The sequence below is a fragment of the Oryzias latipes genome, chromosome 6 (genome assembly GCF_002234675.1).
Source record: "Oryzias latipes chromosome 6, ASM223467v1".
NCBI lineage: Eukaryota > Metazoa > Chordata > Actinopteri > Beloniformes > Adrianichthyidae > Oryzias > Oryzias latipes.
The window spans coordinates 31,181,973-31,200,817 of record NC_019864.2 but is presented as its reverse complement, the minus strand read 5'-3'; the positions used below and the strand labels follow the sequence as shown (position 1 = coordinate 31,200,817).

At 52.4% G+C, this 18,845-nt stretch overlaps 3 protein-coding genes across 12 annotated transcripts in view; 1 reads left to right on the top strand and 2 right to left on the bottom strand.

Annotated features, from left to right (window-relative positions):
* mob2 (MOB kinase activator 2) overlaps positions 1-14,140 on the top strand; it is a 33,789-nt gene extending 19,649 nt beyond the window's left edge. For 3 of the 7 annotated variants that reach the window (XM_023956154.1, XM_023956156.1, XM_023956152.1), the window contains exons 2-5: positions 9,489-9,649; positions 10,512-10,608; positions 11,771-11,895; positions 12,945-14,140. In XM_023956154.1, coding sequence (XP_023811922.1) covers positions 9,489-9,649; positions 10,512-10,608; positions 11,771-11,895; positions 12,945-13,243 — 682 coding nt within the window. In that variant the 3' untranslated portion in view covers positions 13,244-14,140. Of the gene's footprint in view, positions 1-369; positions 405-2,185; positions 2,344-7,580; positions 7,753-9,488; positions 9,650-10,511; positions 10,609-11,770; positions 11,896-12,944 lie in introns of those variants that run through there. The other 4 variants (XM_023956153.1, XM_023956150.1, XM_023956149.1 and 1 more) reach the window with 4 other exon arrangements.
* A 254-nt stretch (positions 14,141-14,394) lies between these two features.
* kcnj11 (potassium voltage-gated channel subfamily J member 11) lies at positions 14,395-17,038 on the bottom strand. The gene has a single exon (XM_004085638.4). It carries the CDS (start codon positions 16,498-16,500, stop codon positions 15,298-15,300), a length of 1,203 nt encoding a protein of 400 aa, XP_004085686.2. The 5' UTR covers positions 16,501-17,038; the 3' UTR covers positions 14,395-15,297.
* Positions 17,039-17,342: 304 nt separating this feature from the next.
* abcc8 (ATP binding cassette subfamily C member 8) overlaps positions 17,343-18,845 on the bottom strand; it is a 52,689-nt gene continuing 51,186 nt past the window's right edge. For all 4 annotated transcript variants that reach the window (XM_023956135.1, XM_023956138.1, XM_023956136.1 and 1 more), the window contains 3 exons: positions 18,195-18,328; positions 17,757-17,819; positions 17,343-17,627 (listed from right to left, as the gene is read on the bottom strand). In XM_023956135.1, the coding sequence (XP_023811903.1) occupies positions 17,490-17,627; positions 17,757-17,819; positions 18,195-18,328 (335 nt within the window). In that variant the 3' untranslated portion in view covers positions 17,343-17,489. The remainder of the gene's footprint in view (positions 17,628-17,756; positions 17,820-18,194; positions 18,329-18,845) is intronic.

The following is an 18,845-nucleotide window of genomic DNA, read 5'->3' as shown; positions in this document are numbered from 1 at the left end:
CTGTTGGTGTTCAGAAACAACCAGACCCGGTGGAAAAACCCCAACCCTCACATTCCAACAGCGTCGCATTTGATTGGATGTGTGTTATAAAACGCCATTTTCTGCCTTTATTGGTGGGACTGTTGGCCTTTACGGCAGCATCAGTCGGCGTGACCACGCCCTCTGGCTTCAATGAGGCCTTTTCACAAACCTGTCTGCGCCCGTTAACCCAGCACTTACAGGGCCCCAAAGTCTGGGTCGGACTAATACAGGGCTGGTTCTGTGTGGCTGCAGATGTCCTGCGATGGCGCCCTGTCTGGCGAGTGGTTCCTCAGCTTCAGCGTCAGTCGGAGGCTGGAATGCTGAGGCAGAATTCCCTCCAACAATGGATCAGGAGAAGTTGGCATGGAAAGTGGTGGAGAAAGGTAGACCGGAAGGGGCTGGGCGCCTCACTTCCTGTTTGTGGGGTTTGTCCCCGGCAGGCGTGAAGGGAAGGGGTCGTCTGGTGCAGTCACACTGAATAGGGAAGGCGGGGCCACCCCTTCCCCTTTTTATGCCTCAAACACAGGTTGGCGTTTGCGGCGATGCAGGACTTCCTCTGAGCCGCGGAGTTCCTGGAAACAGAACTTTCCTGCTGGATCTACTGAGAAGCTCCAGGCATTTTCACAGCACTGTGGGCAGATGGGGGGGGTGGCCTTTTAACGTTACTCAGAGACTGTGGGGCACTGGAAGAGCGGTCGACCTCTAAACTGAAAAAGATGACCCTTTTGGAGCTTTTTCAGCTATGAGCCGTCCTGGTCTTCAAAGATCTCTGCAAATCTCTGATTGCAAGGTGGAAGGTTCAGTTCCTGCCTTGCCTACCCATGTGTCAAAGTGTCTTTGGGCAAGGCGCTTGAACCCACATAGCTCCCGGTGGTTACAGGTTGGGGCCTTGCATGAACGTAGAGCCCCCATCAGTGTGTTAATGGGATTGTTTTTGATTGAACGGATTATAATCCCACTTTGGGATTAGCTAATAGCCAAATCAGCGCTAATCTAAACGAGGAGCCGGTTTCTGTCCCAAAAACTCAAAGTTCACTTAAGCTCAGCTGTTCAGAAGGAAAGGGGGAAGTAAACAGCTGTGCCTCAGTGGCGTGGAAACTCGAACAAACTGGATTTAGGGGGCGTGTCCTTTTTGCAGACATCGCTGATAGTCAATCTTGGCCGAATCTCAGTTTTAGCATATTCCAGATGCTGATGATGACCTCTTTATGTAACGTTTGTCCTAAATGAGTTTTTATTTGCTGTGGGTCCGTTTGGACCCGGAGGGAAAACATGTTTTCTGGGTCCCGTTGTCCCTCTTCAGCCAATCAGGTGCCTTTTGTGTACCTGAGCGTGTTGATCTGATCTGACAATCTGACCTGATCCAATGCCCCGCCCGCTTTTCTCACAGGAGCTTCCACTTCCTGTTTATTGTTTCTGCAGACATCAGCTGAACTCTTGGGGGGGGGGGGTCACAGAATCAGCTGGGGGTTGGGGGGGGGGGGGCATTCTTCACTCCTGGCAGCCAGAGGAGATCCAGCAGAATTTCCTCTGCAGTTTCTGATAGAGAGCATGTTTCTATCCCTTCAGGAGCAAATGTGAGGGTCTGCCCCTTCATACCCCCCCTCCCCCCTTCATCTGCATGTTCAGGTGCACGTCACCTGGTTCCTGTCTCACACCTGGAACCTGTTTGTCTTTGTGGTTGGGCTGTCAGCCTTGGACGGTGACGTCATTCCTGCCTCCCTGAGCTCCTGGGCGTGACGGCGTCCAGAGCTTTCATCACTGGATGGAAGAGTTAATCATGGAAACAATGGAGCAGAGTTTCCTCTGATATCAGATCTGCTGGAGGCTGATCTCCTCGCTTCGTCTGCGCCGTCACATCAACATCCATGTCAGTTTGTTCACTTCTGCCCTCATATCTGCGCTTGGAGGGGGATGTTTGTGTTTTATGTAAAAGCAGGACATTGGCCGCACTGTTCTCTGAAAGTGTCCTTGTTCTCCGGGTTTGACCGTACGGTTGTTCCGATAAGTAGAGCGGCTCGTGTCAACCCCCCTCCCCCCGGCCCCCTTCAGAGCTCAGCACCCCCTCCAGCAGGCGGTTCAGATGGGTTGACCGGCCAGTTTCTGTCATGTGAAACGCTGCCAGTTCTCCAAACAGCCATTCTCTGTCTGAATGCTGGCGTGAGATCAGACACTGGAAATGCCCATGCTGGTGCCGTCGTGTGTGGACTTGAACCCGAGTCCGGTTCGGCTGCTACGGCGGCTCGTTGACCTGGTGATGCTCTGTAACAGAATTCCAGCGGTCTTCTCCGTTTCCTGCTGCCGCTCGACTTTGTGGTTAAGGTTTTTCTTTTCTTTTTCTTTGCCCGCTTCCCCTGACGGCGTTTCCCGTTGGGTCTGAGCGACATTTCCATCATTTCAGGCATTCTGCAGACGCACACGCCTTTTCTAGGAAATGCAGAGTTTATGCACATTCAGGATTTCTTTGGGGCTTTAGCCTAACTGCCCCCACTTTAGCGTTAATGAGCCGGATCAGGGTGGGGTCGCTGAAGACCCGCTCAGATGGTTGAAGGTTTCTTATTTTGTTCCAGACCCTCACAGGACTCCACCCAGAGGAGATTTGAACTTTTCACTTTAATTCAGTGACAGCAGCCCCCCCCCCCCCCCCCCCCCCCCCACACACACACACACACTTTTCCATGACGCCTTTCTTTTGCACCCCCCTCCAGTTTTTCACACAACCCTTGCAGTCATACAGACACACACACGACTGCCTCTTGCACTGTTGAGCAAACCCCCCCCCCAGCCCCCCGGCCAGATCTCTGGTTTGTTTTTCGATTTTTAGAACGTTTGGTTGGTCCTCACACAGAAAGCCTTCACTTCAATGGGCTCTGACTCGGGGTGAAGGGGGGGTAACTCGCCGTTAGCCTCCCCCCACAGGCACCATGTGGTTTAAGATGCCCAGAATACTCTCCTGCATCGATGAAAGCTTCCTTTCTTCAGCGTCTGAATGCTGAACGTCCACGGTGACGTTTTCCTCCTCGTCCTCCCACCTTCTGCCACCAGATGGCAGTGTTGCTCTCAGTGATGCTTAAAGGCCTCAGAAGTTTCCTCACTGGCAGGTAATGTTTGATGCTCCTCCTCCTCCTGATGCTGGAGCAGGATATTTTAGGAGAACTTTTGAACATCAGATAAAGTGAAAGTGGAACGTACAAACAGCAGCGCCGTTCAGAGCCCTGCTTTCAGTAATAACATGTGGATCATCACACAGATCTGATCTTTCCTCAGAAACAACGGCTTAACGTTTGTTAAGGTCACTCTGGGGGGGGTTAGGAAAGTCTAGACTTTACTAATCAATTCATTCATTTCAGTGCTGGGATCAATAACTTTGGAAGTTCTCTGAAGCGTGTCATGGCGTCTCATTCCCGCCGCGTTCCGTTCTGCCTCGATCCTCCTGGCATGTATTCATGCCGTCTCCATGGCGATTGGGATTTCTAAACGTCTGGACAGGAGTCTGGTATTTCTCATCTCCTCATCTCCTCCTGTGAACCCAGGATTCTGGCTTCCTGGGTCTGAATTACGCTGAACGTTTGAAGTCGGACCCCCCCGGACCGGCTTCGGTGACGGTTTAGAGCTAGGCTGGCCGACTGGTTGTGATCGGCGGCGCATGAACCCTCACTTATCAGCTGCCCACTCGAGCGCCTCCTGGACCGGTTCTCCTGCCCTCCTACAGCCTGCTTCACGGCTGACTCCTGCAGGCCTTTGTTTGGCGTGGCGGTGTGCAGAGCGCGCTGGCGTGTCTGTGCATGCAGCCCAGCCCCGTCAGGAATGCAGAACGAAGGAGACGAAGGAATGAACGGAGAAGAGGCTTCAAGTATGAACAAATATTCCAACATTTCGCTTTTCGTTCTGCAGAAAATAACTTCAGGTAGCAAACATGAACCTGTTCTGTTGGTGGGCGGAGCCTGTAAACTCAGGTCACTTTTGCTGAAAGCTGCTGGTTTTGGCTCAGGTTTTGTTTGCTCACCTGTAGACAGACTGCAGGTGAAGCGAACTGCAGGAAACACTTGGAAGAGGGATGAAAGTCTTTTTCTAGAATTAAATCTAGGAAAGCCAAAGAACACATGGCAGCGTAGGTCGCTGGGTTCCCTGTCCTGACCCTGCTGACCCTTTCCTGGGCCTTCAGCTGGCCCTGTGAGGCGCAGCTCTCCCCGGCTAGGACGTTACCTAAACACACTCTCTCACGGAGGACCAGCAGCTTCTCATCCTGGTTCTGGCCTGTTTGGACTGCTGCTCTTTCAAACATGTCTGTGAGTGGCCGACCGTTGACATCCGCCTCATTTGGGTCTCAAACGCTCCACTAGAATCCTTATTTTCTTTCAGAGCCAAACCTTTGTGCCTCTGAGCCGAGACGGGTTCTGGTCCCGGTGGGTGGAAACCCCTCCCTGATAATCTGTTTACCAGAACTTAACTCTGAACCTTCTCCATGTTTGTGGAAGCCAAAGCAGTTGGTCTCAGAACACGTCTGGCTGCTGATTTGTGACGGAGGAGCGTGTTTATATTTACATTTCTGAGATGTTTCTCAGCCTGTATTTCCAGGTCTTATCTGCAGGGCAGATCTCCGCCTGCCCTTCTGGTTTTTCGTTTTACTTAGTCAGAAACAGGATAAATAGTCTAATGATGCTGGCAGCAGATAAGAAGCTGTTGTTCTGCTAAACGCAGGTGTTTGTGTTTCCTCCTGACTTTTACTTCATTCGTTCATGTTGTGAGAACGTCTCCATGACTCAGACGGAGGACATGGAGGAGCGTCTCAGTCAGTCAGACTGGGAATAATCTTACTCTGCGTTGCACAAGAACAGCTGACTTACATCTGTTTTCATGGATCCATCAAACCCTCAGGCAATAAAATACTCTGTACAAATACAGGTGTAGTATTTGTCAGCTCAGATAAGTATTTAAAAAACTGAAAATGTGAATGAAGGAGTCAGATGGAAAACAAAAAAAGAAGTTTGCAAACGTCTCTGCTGAGATGTTTGGGATGTCAGAACCAGATGTTTTCTGGACCAGATGGTTCTGATGGACCAGATGTTTTCTGGACCAGATGGTTCTGATGGACCAGATGTTTTCAGATGGTTCTGATGGACCAGATGTTTTCAGATGGTTCTGATGGACCAGATGTTTTCTGGACCAGATGTTTTCTGGACCAGATGTTTCTGATGGACCAGATGTTTCGGATGATTCTGTCTCTCCTCCCCATCATCTTCCTCAGCAGTAGAACCCGGCAGCCTGTGTTGACCCAAAGGAGTTTGATTGTTAACCTGAACACAGTCTGATCTGCTGTACTTAGGACTGCAAAGGTGAGCAGCAGAAACCGACTTTTACCACCTGTCCGTCCGTCCGTCTGTCCGTCCGTCCGTCCGTCAGAGCGTACGCAGCAGCCGAGTGAACCTGCACCAAAGGTGTTGGTGTTTTACTGCAGGAGCAGATTAAAAGGCTTTCTAAAAACGGACCGGTCCATTAGAATGATTGCAGCCACAGTTGGTGCCTGTAATGTGTCGAGCGCAGCAGCATCTGGTTGAGGAGGGGCGGAGCTTGAGGCTGGAAGGCAGCAGCAGCAGCTGACGTCACGGCAGAGAATAAATAATAGCCGTCTGTCTGCAGACGGAGGAATGCTGCTTTCCATCCGAGTCGGAGGAACAAGGTCAAACATGTGGACCCGCCAGCTGCACCTTCTCCACCTGCTCTCACCAGCAGCAGCCTTGCATGTGTGACTTTACTGCTCCTGTTTGGTCCGTAAAAGACCCCCCCAGGCCAGGCTCCAGCAGTCTTGAATGGCTGTCTTCTATTTTAAGGGAGCGCACGGATCCCATCGCTGGAGGCAAATTAACGGAAAGTTCCCTGAACATGAGGTTTCCATTACGGCAGCACACATTTCCCATCATTCCTGCCAATAACAGGAAAACACACCGTAGCGGATCACAACCCTTTACAGGCGCTCAACCCCCCCACGCGCCCCACAGGAGGGTTCCAGCGAATAGGTTCAAGCTCTGCTGGAGAAAACGATGGAGCTGGTTCCCTTTTGTGTGCGATAAGACATTAACCGGGTGGAGTTTAACTTAAAGGAAATGATTAACGTTTGGTTTCCTAAGCGTGGCGGGACGCTCGGCGGGACGCTCGGCGGGACGCTCGGCGGGACGCTCCGCGGTCCTTCCTCCTGCACCTCCCAGCTGCTATTATTAGCTGCAGGAGCACAGCCGGTCCTGGTCCCCCCATGCTTTCCTTATGTGAGGTCAGCAGTGGGAGCAGCTCTTAGGCCCCGCCCCCCCCCGTTAAGGTCATCTTCACGCCGGGCCGTTAGGTCCACGCCACTTTGCATCCCCGGATAGTCTGCTGGTGTGAGAGCTCTCCTGGACGGGCTGAAAGCCGCCGTCTGCATTCCCAACGCAGGTGGACTCGGGCCCGGTTCACTTCCAGCAAAACGGGTCAAACTTCTTATGGCTTCCGCAGATTTTCCTAAAATAAGCACAAAAACAGAAATATGGGCCATTGGGGTCAAAAAATTGAAGGTTTTTTTTCCTAAACTAAGGTTATTTTGCTTTTTTGGAACTTTCTTGATAAAATTATTTTTTTCCAAGACAGAATTTTGACTTTTTTTTTCTTGAACTTTGTGAAGAATCCATCTTTGCGGTGTAAACGCAAACAGAGACATTTCTCTCCGTCCATCACAGCAGAACCAGCTGAAGGAGGAGGTCCGACTCCTCCACTGGTTCTGCTGCTCCAGCAGTCGTGTCAGAACTCGTCCAGAGGCCTTCAGGTCTGGACTCCAGGTGAAGTTCATCAAAGGAGGAATGTGCACGCCGCCGCGTTGGCACTCGTCCTCCCCATGGATAAAAACAGAACTTCACATTTTACCTGCCGGCTGTTGTCAGAAATAGTGAAAGTGAACCGGCTGCTTTCATTTTCAGGAGCTTCAGGGGTTTCTGTCAAATGGTTTCCTCCTAAAAACTTGATCAGTTCTCATACAAATCTGTTAGTTTTACTCTGAAGGAATCGTAAAAGTAGAAGTTGAGGTTTTTATTGATGCGTCTGCTTTCTCTCCTTTGAGCGGCTTCGGTTTTCGGGACTGAAGCTCATTTCCTGTTGAGATTCCCAGAACCTTCATCCCATGGCGTCGTCTTCTTCTTCATCAGGGACTCTGATAGAAGCCAGGAGGATATCAGCACATCTTCTCTTGATCTCTGCCAGACTTGGGTTCTGGTTCTGGTTCAGGCATCAGAAAGTATCTTGCTGCTGATGTCAAGTTCTGCTGAATGGAGCATCTTGTCTCTTTTTCTTCCACCTCTGTCTCTGTGGATGAGCAGAACCCAGACAGAACCTGTCCCGGTTCTGAGGAACCAACTTTAGAAATGAGTGGACATAATCTGTCTGGAGAAGGACAGAAAAAGCTGATCCCTGACGGTGTAATTACACACAGAGGACAAACCACGGCCACATGGGCGGATGTTTGACGTCACCTCTGCCCGCCCCCCGCGCGCTCTGATTGGCTGAGAGCGGCGGAGGGAGCAGAGTCTTCCGCGCAGCTCCCGAGTCTGTGAGGAGTCCAGACGGGCGCGTCGGAGCGGAGCCGCGTTTCTCCGTGTTGTGAGCGGAGATTTCCGGCTCCTGTCCCGGAGACCAGGCGGTCATGCACCCGCAGAAGAACTCTAAGAACGGGATTAAAATGGTTCTGCAGGCGGTCGGGAAAGTCCTCAGGTACTCGCCTTTGATCTTCCGACACTTTGCTTTCAACCGGGCCGTCAGGAGGCGCGCGCGGGTGGCTCGGACGCCGCTCTCGGTCTGTGCTGCGAGGGCGGGGGGAGGGCGCCCCCACGTGCCGTTTCTGTCCCGCGGGTCCAGGTGACTGTGGGAGATGTGAAGCTGAACATTTCCTGATCAGTGCAGACAGAAATCTCCACCTTTATGTCATGTTTCTGATCTGATTAGAATTCACACTTCAGCCCTGAAAGTTATTTTTTTAATCTTCTCTGATCTAAAACTATAGTCGTCAGATCTTCTTCAGATCTTCTTTAGATCCTCTTTAGATCCTCTTTAGATCTTCTTTAGATCCTCTTTAGATCTTCTTTCGTGGGTTCTTCCTCACACTTGGAATTTCTCAGTGGAATTTGACAGTGATCATATGACTAAACAGGTGGGCGTGTCCTTAAATATGGGCGTGGCGAGCCGGGCTTCACCTGTTTCCAGACAGAAACTGCTGTGGAGACTAACGAGCGGCTGAGCGCTGCCCCCTCTCCTGGAACACCTGGAACAGGTAGAGACGGTCACGCTGCACCTCCTCCTCTGAGGACCGCAGGAGCAAACAAGGAGCTTCAGCAGATGTTTGAGAACCTCCTCCTTCTCCAGACAGAACCCTGAGGTTCTCCTGCTTCTGGAGAAGCTTCTCCTGAGGTGTCAGAACTCTTGACGGCGGGCTGCTAGCTCCGCCCCTAACTGAGCTGCATGTCTGCTGCGTCTTTGTGGACGTCCCGTTGTCGTAGAGCGTCAGGTAGATGTTCTAATGCAGCCTAACCTGGCAGCGGCAGGTTCTTGGGATGAACCCCTAACCTGGGGGAGGGGGTCCCGCAAGAACTTCTGTAAAAGGACTTCATTTGAGGTGGTGGGGGGCTTTGGACAAACGTCCAGACATCTAACTCTGACCTGATGAGCCTGAAGGAGGAAGATGACGATGAGGAGCAGCTGGAGATCTGATCAGAGAACAGTCCTGACATTCATCATGAAGTGGTTCTGACCCGGTTTAATGACTTGGGAAGTTCAAACGCTGATGGAGATCTCTGTATGTTTACTGACCCCCCACCCCACCCCCGTGTGGACATGCCTGCTTGTTTGCAGAGGCTAAAAGCTCTTCCTGCAGAAATACATCGGGGGGGTCAGGGCAGGGAGTCTCTGCCTGGAGCGGGTCGCTGATCTTCGTCTTTCTTCTCCATTTGTGATACAAGCTGCTCAGGGACTAAAAACAGTTTTGTAGAAATCGAACCCGCGAGTTGAAGGTGGGACAGTGTTCTGGCCCCTCTTCTGTTCCTCAGAATCAGCGCCTGGGTCAGTGGGGGAAGGAGGAGGGGGAGCTCTGGACGTGAAGGCGGGGTGTGATGTGGCGTCCAGGTGTCAAAGGCGTCCGTGGACGGCCGAGCGTCTGCTAGAAGTTGGAAAGCTGGCGTGATGCCCCCCCCCCACCCCGTGCTGTTTTCTGTTGGGGGTGGGGTCCTGTGAAAGTTTCTGTTTTCCCAGAAACATTATTGGGGTCATCAGACTGACAGGTGACTTCCTGTTGGCGCTTCTTGAAAATCCGGTTGGTTTTGTTTCACAGCCGCATGACGTGGAGCTGCGAGGGAGATTCCTCCCCCCTCCTTTCACGCCGTCCTCCCCCGACATACTACAGCTTCTGTTTCCTCTTCTCCACTTTAACCCCCCTCCTCCTCCTCTCTGTGTCGCAGGAAGTCCAAGCCGAAGCCCAACGGAAAGAAGGCGCCGGTGGAGGAGAAGAAGCAGTACCTGGAGCCGGAGTTCACCAAAACCCGGGTGGTGGACTTTGACCTGAAGGAGCTGGTGGTGCTGCCCCGGGAGATAGACCTGAACGAATGGCTGGCCAGCAACAGTGAGTGACAAGCGTCTGAACAAGATTGTCCCGCCCAGATCCGGCTCTCTCAGGTGGGCCGGTTCTGGGCGGGAAAAGTTATAAAGCACCTTTCACGTGCATTCAACCATAAAATCCCTTTGAGGCGCTATCCAACATGGCAGAAGCTTTGAGAACAGCAACTTCCTGGTTCTTCTGGTTGGTTCATTAAGGAAAAAGGTTTTCAGCACCGTTTGGTTTCCACGACAACAGAACTTTCAGTATGAAGAACCGAAGCTCAGACGAGCTTTAACCAATAAGGTTCTATAAGAAAAGGAAGTTCTGTTTATTTATGAGTTTAGCATTAAACCACCAAAGACACCAACCAGGATGGGTAGTTTGGATTCTTACCGGTTCTGAAACGGTTCTAACGGAGCTCAAACCGGAGCTTTAAAACAAACTAAACTAAAAACACAGCAATTGAGTCAGCTCTGCCACGAGGCGGTTCAGGCGGTGATGTTTTGGCGCCGAGCGGCTGAAACAGGAAGGCGTTCTGCGCTGCCCACTAGTGGTCGGAGGTTGAACTACACGTCTGCTTCTAAATTCACTCAGGGTTGTTTGGGCTTTCTAGTGTTGACAAATAAAATAGTCCGATACACCCCCCCCCCCCCCCCACCCCGACTCACATGCCTCCTCTGAGCCCCTCTGGGTTCAGCTCCTCTCTTCTGTCATGTGTTTGGGGGCTGATGTGTCACAAACGTTCTGGACGTGTCTGAAGTCAGGTTCCGCAATAACAAATTCCAGCAAGGTTCTGGAAGGTGGGAACCCTTCCAGATTCGGTCTGTAGACCAGAATGTTCGGTTCTGATCCGATTCCTCCTAACGTGCTGCCCTCTCCTCCACAGCGACCACCTTCTTCAACCTCATCAACCTGCAGTACAGCACCATATCCGAGTTCTGCACCGGGGACACCTGCCAGGCCATGAGCGCCGCCTGCAGCACGTAAGCCCCCCTTCCTGTCCTTTAACCCCCGGATCCTCCCGAAGGGTCACGTGAGGTCGGCTAGTTCTGGTCCGTCTGGGAACGGGCCGAAGGGTTAGACCCACTGCTGCTAAATGAAAACAGCAGCTATGCTGTGGCTGTGGTGCAGCGTCCCAGACTGTGTGTGATTCCTGCTGTGCTTTGATCGTTTTCATCAATCAAACCTTGCACTATTGCTGCTGTTTGAAGCCCCGCCCCTTTGCAGTTTTCCCAGGGAGGCGGTTGATCTACCTGCTGTTGTGTGGGGGGGTGTGGTTCCGCCTGTGTTGTTTTTTGGCGGGATGCCTTTCATCCTTCCCGCTGGGGAAGCCGGTTCCACTGGAAGAGCCGCTCTGACCCAGCCGGCCAGGAGGTCGGCCCGGGGGGGGTTTCCACTCCACCCAGAAGCAGGCTTGGCGCCGGCGGGAGGGGCAGCAGCCGGTTCGGTCGTAGGCGGAGCCAGAGATTGGATCCAGAGGAGAAACGGTTCCTCCTCTCTGGACTTCAGTGTCTGTAATTCTGACTGTTGGGCTCCAGTCCCCCCCCCCCCTTTCCTGTGGGTCCCCCACCCTTCCCTGTGGGTGCCCCCCCCTCTGTGGTGAACTCTGGCAGAGCCACGGTTGCAGCAGCGTCATTCTGGGCCTGCAGGCGCCGCCAGCTTCTAAAAATAGAGCAAATGTTTCCATGAGCTCCGGGGGGGGGGGGGGGGCTCTTAACCCGCACTTAAAGCGGTCTATGGTTGGGGGGGGGGCTGGATCCATCCCGGCTTATCCCCCCCTTTGTGGCGTTCACAGCCAAAACCGAACGGCTCTTTCATGAGGAGCTCAGAACTTCTGGAAGGTTCTGGTTTTAAACCCACAGTGCAGCAGGTTTCTGGATTGGGGGGGGGGGGGGGGGGGGGGGGGGGGTATCTCATGATCTCTGAACCAGGAAGGTTCTGGTTCTGATGTCGCCTCTGAAGCAGCAGGTGACGTTTGACAGAGAGGAGGTCATGTGACCTGCTCATCTGACGCACGCTCCAGGAAACGTGGCCCCCACAGCCGATCCTCCATTCCAGACTGTACCCTGGAGTAGCCCCGCCCCCTTTCCCCATGCTGTTGTGAAACGCTGCGGCGGCGGCATTGACGCCATCTTTCTCTTCCAGAACCTACTACTGGTATGACGAGAAGGGGAGGAAGACGAAGTGCACGGCGCCGCAGTACGTCGACTTCGTCATGAGTCTCTGTCAGAAGCTGGTGACGGACGAGGAGATCTTCCCCACTAAATACGGTGAGATCAGCGCCCCCTGCTGGTGCAGAGGCGGAGCTTCAGTGATGCTGCAGAGTCCGACAGGAAGAGTAAACGTAGAGCTGTCATGCCAGATTTACAATCTAACCTAAGAATTTCTGCCAAAAGCCTCATTTTGAGGGTTTTTTAATCTGAATTCATGACATCAAAATATAACTTATGAAGTTTTCCTAAAACAACCTTTACTTTGTCACCAACAAGGGAATTTTTTTAATCTCCAACAAAAATGAGAACCAATCATCCAGTCCAGAGTCTCTGACTTAACGCATAAAACATATTCTCCACAGAGAAACACAGTTTACCGTCCTCCACGTCTGCTTTATCGATGCTAACGAACGCCTGGTCATCACGATGGATCAAAGCTGTGGCTGGTTTTTGGTGGCACATTGATGGAGTTCATGGACTGGTGGGGGGTCCGAACCCCCGCCCTAACTACTAAAACAGTCTATAGTGGGACCATGCAGTGCCCTGGATTATAGAAGCCATTCTGATGCATTTCAGAGTGAAAATCTAATGAACTTGAGCGTTTTGAGATGATTATTTATGAGTCCAGTGTCTTCTGAAGATTACAACGTTTATTAAAAAAAAACATTTAAACGACGCAATGCATTGTGGTCCATACACGCCGATCTAGTGAGCATAGGTTCAGACTGGTTTTTCAGAGAATTCTGGGAAATTTCCTGGGCGCTGCGTTCTGGAGTTGTAGATTCTGACAGCACTACGGAAGGGCGAACGCCAGAGAGCGAGTAAGGCGGGAATTCGGACACAACCAAAGACGGGCGCCGACAGTGACGTCAGACGTGATTGTTTTTGCCATAAGTGTTAATCTGTCTGTAAATATCTGTGATGATGCGATGAAGTCACGCCCCCAATGAAGACACCGTTACACAAATGCGTTTTTTTCCCGTCAAATCCAAAAGATTTCCCCGTTTTTCTGAAACGGCGACGTTTCCGCTTCCCTTTGATCTTCGGAGCGCCGTCCCGGTTGCTCCTCCCGCCCTCAAACCGGTTTCTCCTCTTCCTCCTTCCAGGGAAAGAGTTCCCCAACTCGTTTGAGTCGCTGGTGAAGAAGATCTGCCGGTACCTGTTCCACGTGCTGGCGCACCTGTACTGGGCGCACTTTAAGGAGACGGTGGCGCTGGACCTGCAGGGCCACCTGAACACTCTGTTTGCACATTTCGTGGTTTTCGTGCGGGAGTTCAACCTGGTGGACCCCAAGGAGACCTGCATCATGGACGACCTGTCCGAAGTACTCTGCAACCCCGCCCCCCTCCCCGCCCCCAGCTCCGCCCCCTCTCCTTCCTCACAAAACCATGTCACGGAGAGATGAGCGGGGGCGCCGCGGAGGCCTCTGGGGCGACGGACGACGCCATAGGAGGAGAGCAGCCTGCCCCCCTCCCTCCCTAAAGCAGGGACCCCCCCAACCAACCAGCCGGAAGCAGAGGGGGGGAGGGTTTTTGGGGGGGTGGGGTAGCAGGGAGGGGGTTTGCCCCGCCAGCAGGAATTGGCGTGAGTGTCCCTTTTAGAGACAGCCCCCCCCCCCATCATCAGTCTAAAGTAGGAAAATGTTTCGCCTCTATATTTTTATTTTCATACTTTATTTTTTTTAGGGTGGGGGGCAGCATGTCTGTCCGCCCCTCCCCCATCCTCTGTGTTTCATCCAGCAATGGGGGGGGCTCAGCTTTGCTTCGACTTGCTAATGTATAGAGGAGGCTCCCTGAGGGAGGGGGGCACACCAGCCAATCACTGTTCAGATCGTTTGCTTTGAGGATTGAAGCAGACAGGAAAAAGCCCCCCCCATGGATGATCAATGAACTCACATGAACTCCCGACAGGGGGGGCATCAGATCCTTCAGGACAAAGACACAACGCTGTGTCTGCAGGGGGGGGGGGTCGCCCCCGGAAGTGAGGAAGGTGGTTTTATTTCTACGAGTCCCTTTAATTTTTTAGACCGGATGTTTGGAGCAGGGCGGGTTTGTGGGGGGGCGACGCTGTTACAGGTGGTCCGGTCCGCCCAGACCCGATCCCACGGTTCTGTCAAAGCCTCTGTGTGTGGGGGGGGGGGGTTGCATTTAAAATTCTCCTTTTTATTTATTTTCCGTTTTTGTTCTTGCAGGGTTCCTCGGTTCTGGCTCATTTTTATGTATTTTAATTATTAACTAAGTTAAAATCTAATATTTTAAGCTCTGCGAATTATAATCTAATAAAAGACAAATGCCATCCAGTGTGTGTCTGTGTGTGCGTTCGGTCTTTTTGTGTCCTCCCCCATTTCTGTGCAGCAATGGAACATTCCATCAACCTCTGAGCAGAGACTCTTCTGATAAAAGTGAAGAAAATGATCATTAAACACAAAATTCAAACCTTAAACGACACAATGATTGTGAAGAAGACAGACAAACATGAGAATCTTTATGTTAACACCATAATGTTCCATCATTGAGACGTTTTTGGTTCTTTTATCTTCAAGAAAAGGCAGAAAACTGTCAAAGTGTTTAACATTTAATAAATTCACGTTTTTTCCATTCAAAGTAGTCTACAAATATGTTTAACATTCAAATGGAATTTCTAGTTTTTTTCTGCTTTCTATCAAAACATTTGGTTTCTTCTTCTTCACGACCAGTGAAAAAGTTATTTGCCGAATGTTTTACCCGTCCAGGTAAAGATATAACAGAACCGCTGCAGAGGACCCCATGTTCAACCGGGGGTCCCAAAACGCCACCATGACTGATGGGATGAAGAGTTTCAGCGAGGAAAAAATGCTTTTATTTGCATCATTTTGTTTGGAAAACTTTATTTGTAGCAAACTGCATCAACAGGTCGTTGTTGGTTGAAGTTCTGCTGGGGCCAAATACCTGTCAATCAAAACAAAAACACGCCCCTAAATGTGCAAACACGAACAAAATTAAAACTTTGGGTTTAAAAAGAAACCTCTGCCTTCAGAGTTGATCAAGTTTCAGGGATCTGACAGTTTATTTGAAAAGCTGTTCTTTTGTTTGTCATATTTTTCAGTAAATTAGTGACGTAAAGTTGCACGCGCTGATAATCATCCAGAATTAAAGCACTAGCGCCGCCATGTGGCTGTATTCTCCACTACATCATCAAACCTACAAAATGCACCAAAACAAGAAACTTAAATTAAAACCACAAGACGAAACAGAACTGAGTTCCGTTTCTGTTTTACCCACTTTAACCCTTGTGCTATCCTATGGGGTCCAGATGACCCCCCCCCCCCCCCCTTCCATTGACGTGTTATTCCTACCATGACAAAGGTGGATAAAGGTGGAAAGTGCCCAGGAGAGCATAAGGGTTAGTTAAATGGTTCTGGAAGAACCCTGAGAGCTCTCTGTTTGTGCTTCGTCATCCTGAGTTCGTGTTTGTTTACATTCACTTCTTTGCTGAGTCATGATGGGACGGAACCAACGCTTCTGCCGGGTTCTCCATCCGGGACCTGCGGACCCCCGCGGAGCCGCGCCGCCTTCTGACCGACGCCCGCGCGGCGGCGCCCTCGCTCAGCTTGAACCGGGCCAGCCCCCCCGCCTCGTCCAGCTGCTTGGCGCTGCAGCACGGGGTCGGTACCTTCACGGTGTTCCCGAACTTGGAGTAGTCCACTGCGTACAGGCAGTCCTCCTCCGACACGGTGGGCACGAAGCGCTGCCCCCACAGGATCTCCTCCGACACGTAGGAGGTCCGCGCCTGCGTGGTGATGCCGGTGGTCTCCACCACCCCCTCCAGAACCACGACCACCTCCACGTGCTGGTGCTGCAGGTCTGACGGGGACAGCTCGTACAGGGGGCTGTCCTTGTCGATCACGTGGGAGATGATGAGGGGGGACACCAGGAAGACCCCGTTGGTGCCCACCGGGTTATCCAGGTGGATGTCGACCTGGTCCAGCGGCACCACCTCGCCCTCGTCGGTGGTGCTGCGCCGCACCACCTGCATCCGCACGGTGGCGCTGATGATCATGCTCTTGCGCAGGTCTCCCACGCGCATCATGAAGCACAGCTTGTTGTTCCGGAGGGAGATGACGGCGTGTTTGCTGAAGATCAGCGTCTCCGCGCGCCGGTTGGCCTGCGCGGTTTTCATGAAGATGCAGCCCAGCATGATGGCGTTGATGACCAGACCCACGATGTTCTGCACGATGAGGATGATGATGGCGGAGACGCACTCCTCCGTGATCATCCGACCCCCGAACCCGATGGTCACCTGGACTTCTATGGAGAAGAGGAAAGCCGAGGAGAAGGAGTGGATGTCCGTGACGCACGGGATGAAGTCGTCTCCTCTCCGGTCCAGGTCGCCGTGCGCAAAAGCGACGAGCCACCAGATCATCCCGAAGAGGAGCCAGCTGCACAGGAAGGACATGGTGAAGATGACGAGCGTGTGGAGCCATTTCAGGTCCACCAGAGTCGTGAAGACGTCCTGCAGAAACCGGCCCTGTTCCCGGATGTTGGTGTGCGCTACGTTGCAGGCTCCGTTCTTGGCGACGAAGCGCGCCTTTCCCTGTTTAGCCCTAAACTTTGGCTGCAGGACATCCTCAGCCAAACGCGTCAGCAGGTAGTCATCCGGGATGAGTCCTTTCCTGGACAACATTGCGCTCCCATGACACGCACGCGCCTTCGGGTGGCTGATCAGATGGAGTCTGTCCTCCGGCTCCTCGACAGCCGCCACGCGCAGCGGGGAGCCCGAACTCCTCCTTTTAGGGAGGTGCGCGCGCTCCTGGCGACCCCTCCAGAACAGGCGCTTCACGAGTGAGAGGTCCCGCGGGGACGATCTTCCTGCAGCCTCACAGCTGCCGTGGTCACTCACGGCACTGACCGACTGCGCGTGGCTGCGCCGCCTCTCCAAGCTCCGGTTGCGCGTCGGCGCGCATTTCCTGCAGCCCTTTGCGCAAAGGGAGTCAGAGCGGGAGCGTTTACGCGGGGGATTTGGTCACATTTGGATGAAGAGGCTCGCGCGCACAGCGCAGTCGGGACTCTGCTGACTTCACTGCATCACGGTAACGTGAGACGGAGACGCTGGAGAGGTAGTCCCTCCCCCACCACCCGATTCTCCCTGAGCGCGTGTTTTTTCCGCCAACGCCTCCCCGCCCCCTAACCGATTTATCCCGTTATCCACCCCTCTGGCTGCTGCGGAGCACGAGTCTTTCCAACAAAGACGCGGGAATTCGGCCTCGTTTCTGCATGAAGGGATTGATGATGGGAAAAGAAGCCCTCGAGCTGCGCAGAAGAAGTGCTCAGTTATGCAGCCACAGACCTCCCATCAGCGCATCCATGGAGTAAATATAGAACACTGAACTGTCAAACATCCAACTCACATGCGCGCGCGCAGCGCGCTCACAGCGCTTCCTTTCATGTCAGCATCTTTGCTGTCAGTTCAGCTCCAACCCTCCAGTCTCACCACGAGAAGCCCCGCCCATCACACGCCGACACACCTGAGATTATTTGTCTTTTATTACCAAACCAGTAATAATTTTATGTACAAATATACACGTGAGTATAAAATAATGGGACTATAGATTCCACGGCAATTGCACTTTGAATGTCTTCCTCTGTGCTCCTCCTCCTCCTCCTCTGCTGGTGCTACTTGTCTGCACGCACGAAGGAGGCGAAGACGCTGTCCTCGCTGGCCAGCAGGGCCTGGGGCGTGTCGTACTCCAGGATGATCCCCCGCTTCATCACAATCACCAGGTCGGCGTTCAGGATGGTGTGGACGCGATGCTGGGGGGAGAGGGGGGGTCATTCAGAAGAGGAGAGACCACACAGACCCAAACCAGCATGAGATCCTCCTGAACTGAGAGGAGGAGCAGCTCCTGCAGCCCTCAGAGTTCATATGGATCCGGTACTCACTGCTATGGTCACCACCGTCCGGTCAGCGAAAGCGGTCATCACCACCTTCTGCAGGATGCTCTCCTGTGGGACGCAGACATGGGGGGGTTAAATTCCCTCAACTTTACCTCCATTTACATAAGAAAGCAGCGGATTCTGCTGCTCCTGCTGTGATGCAGCATGAGGAGGTGCAGAAATGGGAGGTGCTGCTCCCCTCAGGCTCCGACTGCACTTCCGTTTCACTGCTCCTCCTCTGCCCTCCTCCTTTCTCCTCTGAGGAGGAGGGCTTTGTGATGAAAGGTGATGTCCTCTCTGCCCCCCTCCCATTCAAACTTAAATTTCAGTTGAGGATCAGAGGTGCTTCCTGGTCTCTGTTGCCAAGGCAACAGGTACAACTTTCTGCATCTCCATTCCGCACCTCCTTCTTTCCCCGCCTCTCCTCCTCTCTCGAGCACTGACCGTAGCCATGTCGATGGAGGCCGTCGCCTCGTCCATGATGAGGATGCTGCTCTTCCTCACGAAGGCTCGGGCCAAACAGAAGAGCTGCCGCTGGCCCTGGCTGAAGTTCTCGCCGCCCTCCGTCACGATGGCGTCTGCAGACAATCGGTAGTCGTCATTCTCTGGTTGTTTACATCCACACAGATTTTTCTTCAGGTCGAAACAGATTTACTGCAAATAAAATCCTGAGTTTGTAATCCCTCAGATATGAATCACTTCTGCAAAACAGTGAGTAAAGTAACAGTAAAACATAAATGTTGAGTATCAGCTTCAACAGAGTAAAGATCACGTTGGATTTGTTTGTGTTGTCAGGTTTACTTCAGGTCAAACTCACAGGTAGTAAAACTCAGCTTCAGACTTCTCATCACAGATATCGGATCTCAGGAGGATCGTTTTAACCCTTGTGCTATCTTAGATGACCCCCCCCTTTCCATTGAGGTGTTCTCCCTACCATGACAAAGGTGGATAAAGGTGGAAAGATTTCATGTAATCCATGGACACCAGTGAAGATCACAAATCATTGAAGAAAAAAGGTTCAGAGCACTGTCTAGTGGGTCTAGATGACCCAACTCCCAACGTTAACGTGCCTAGGATAGAACAAGGGTTAAACCA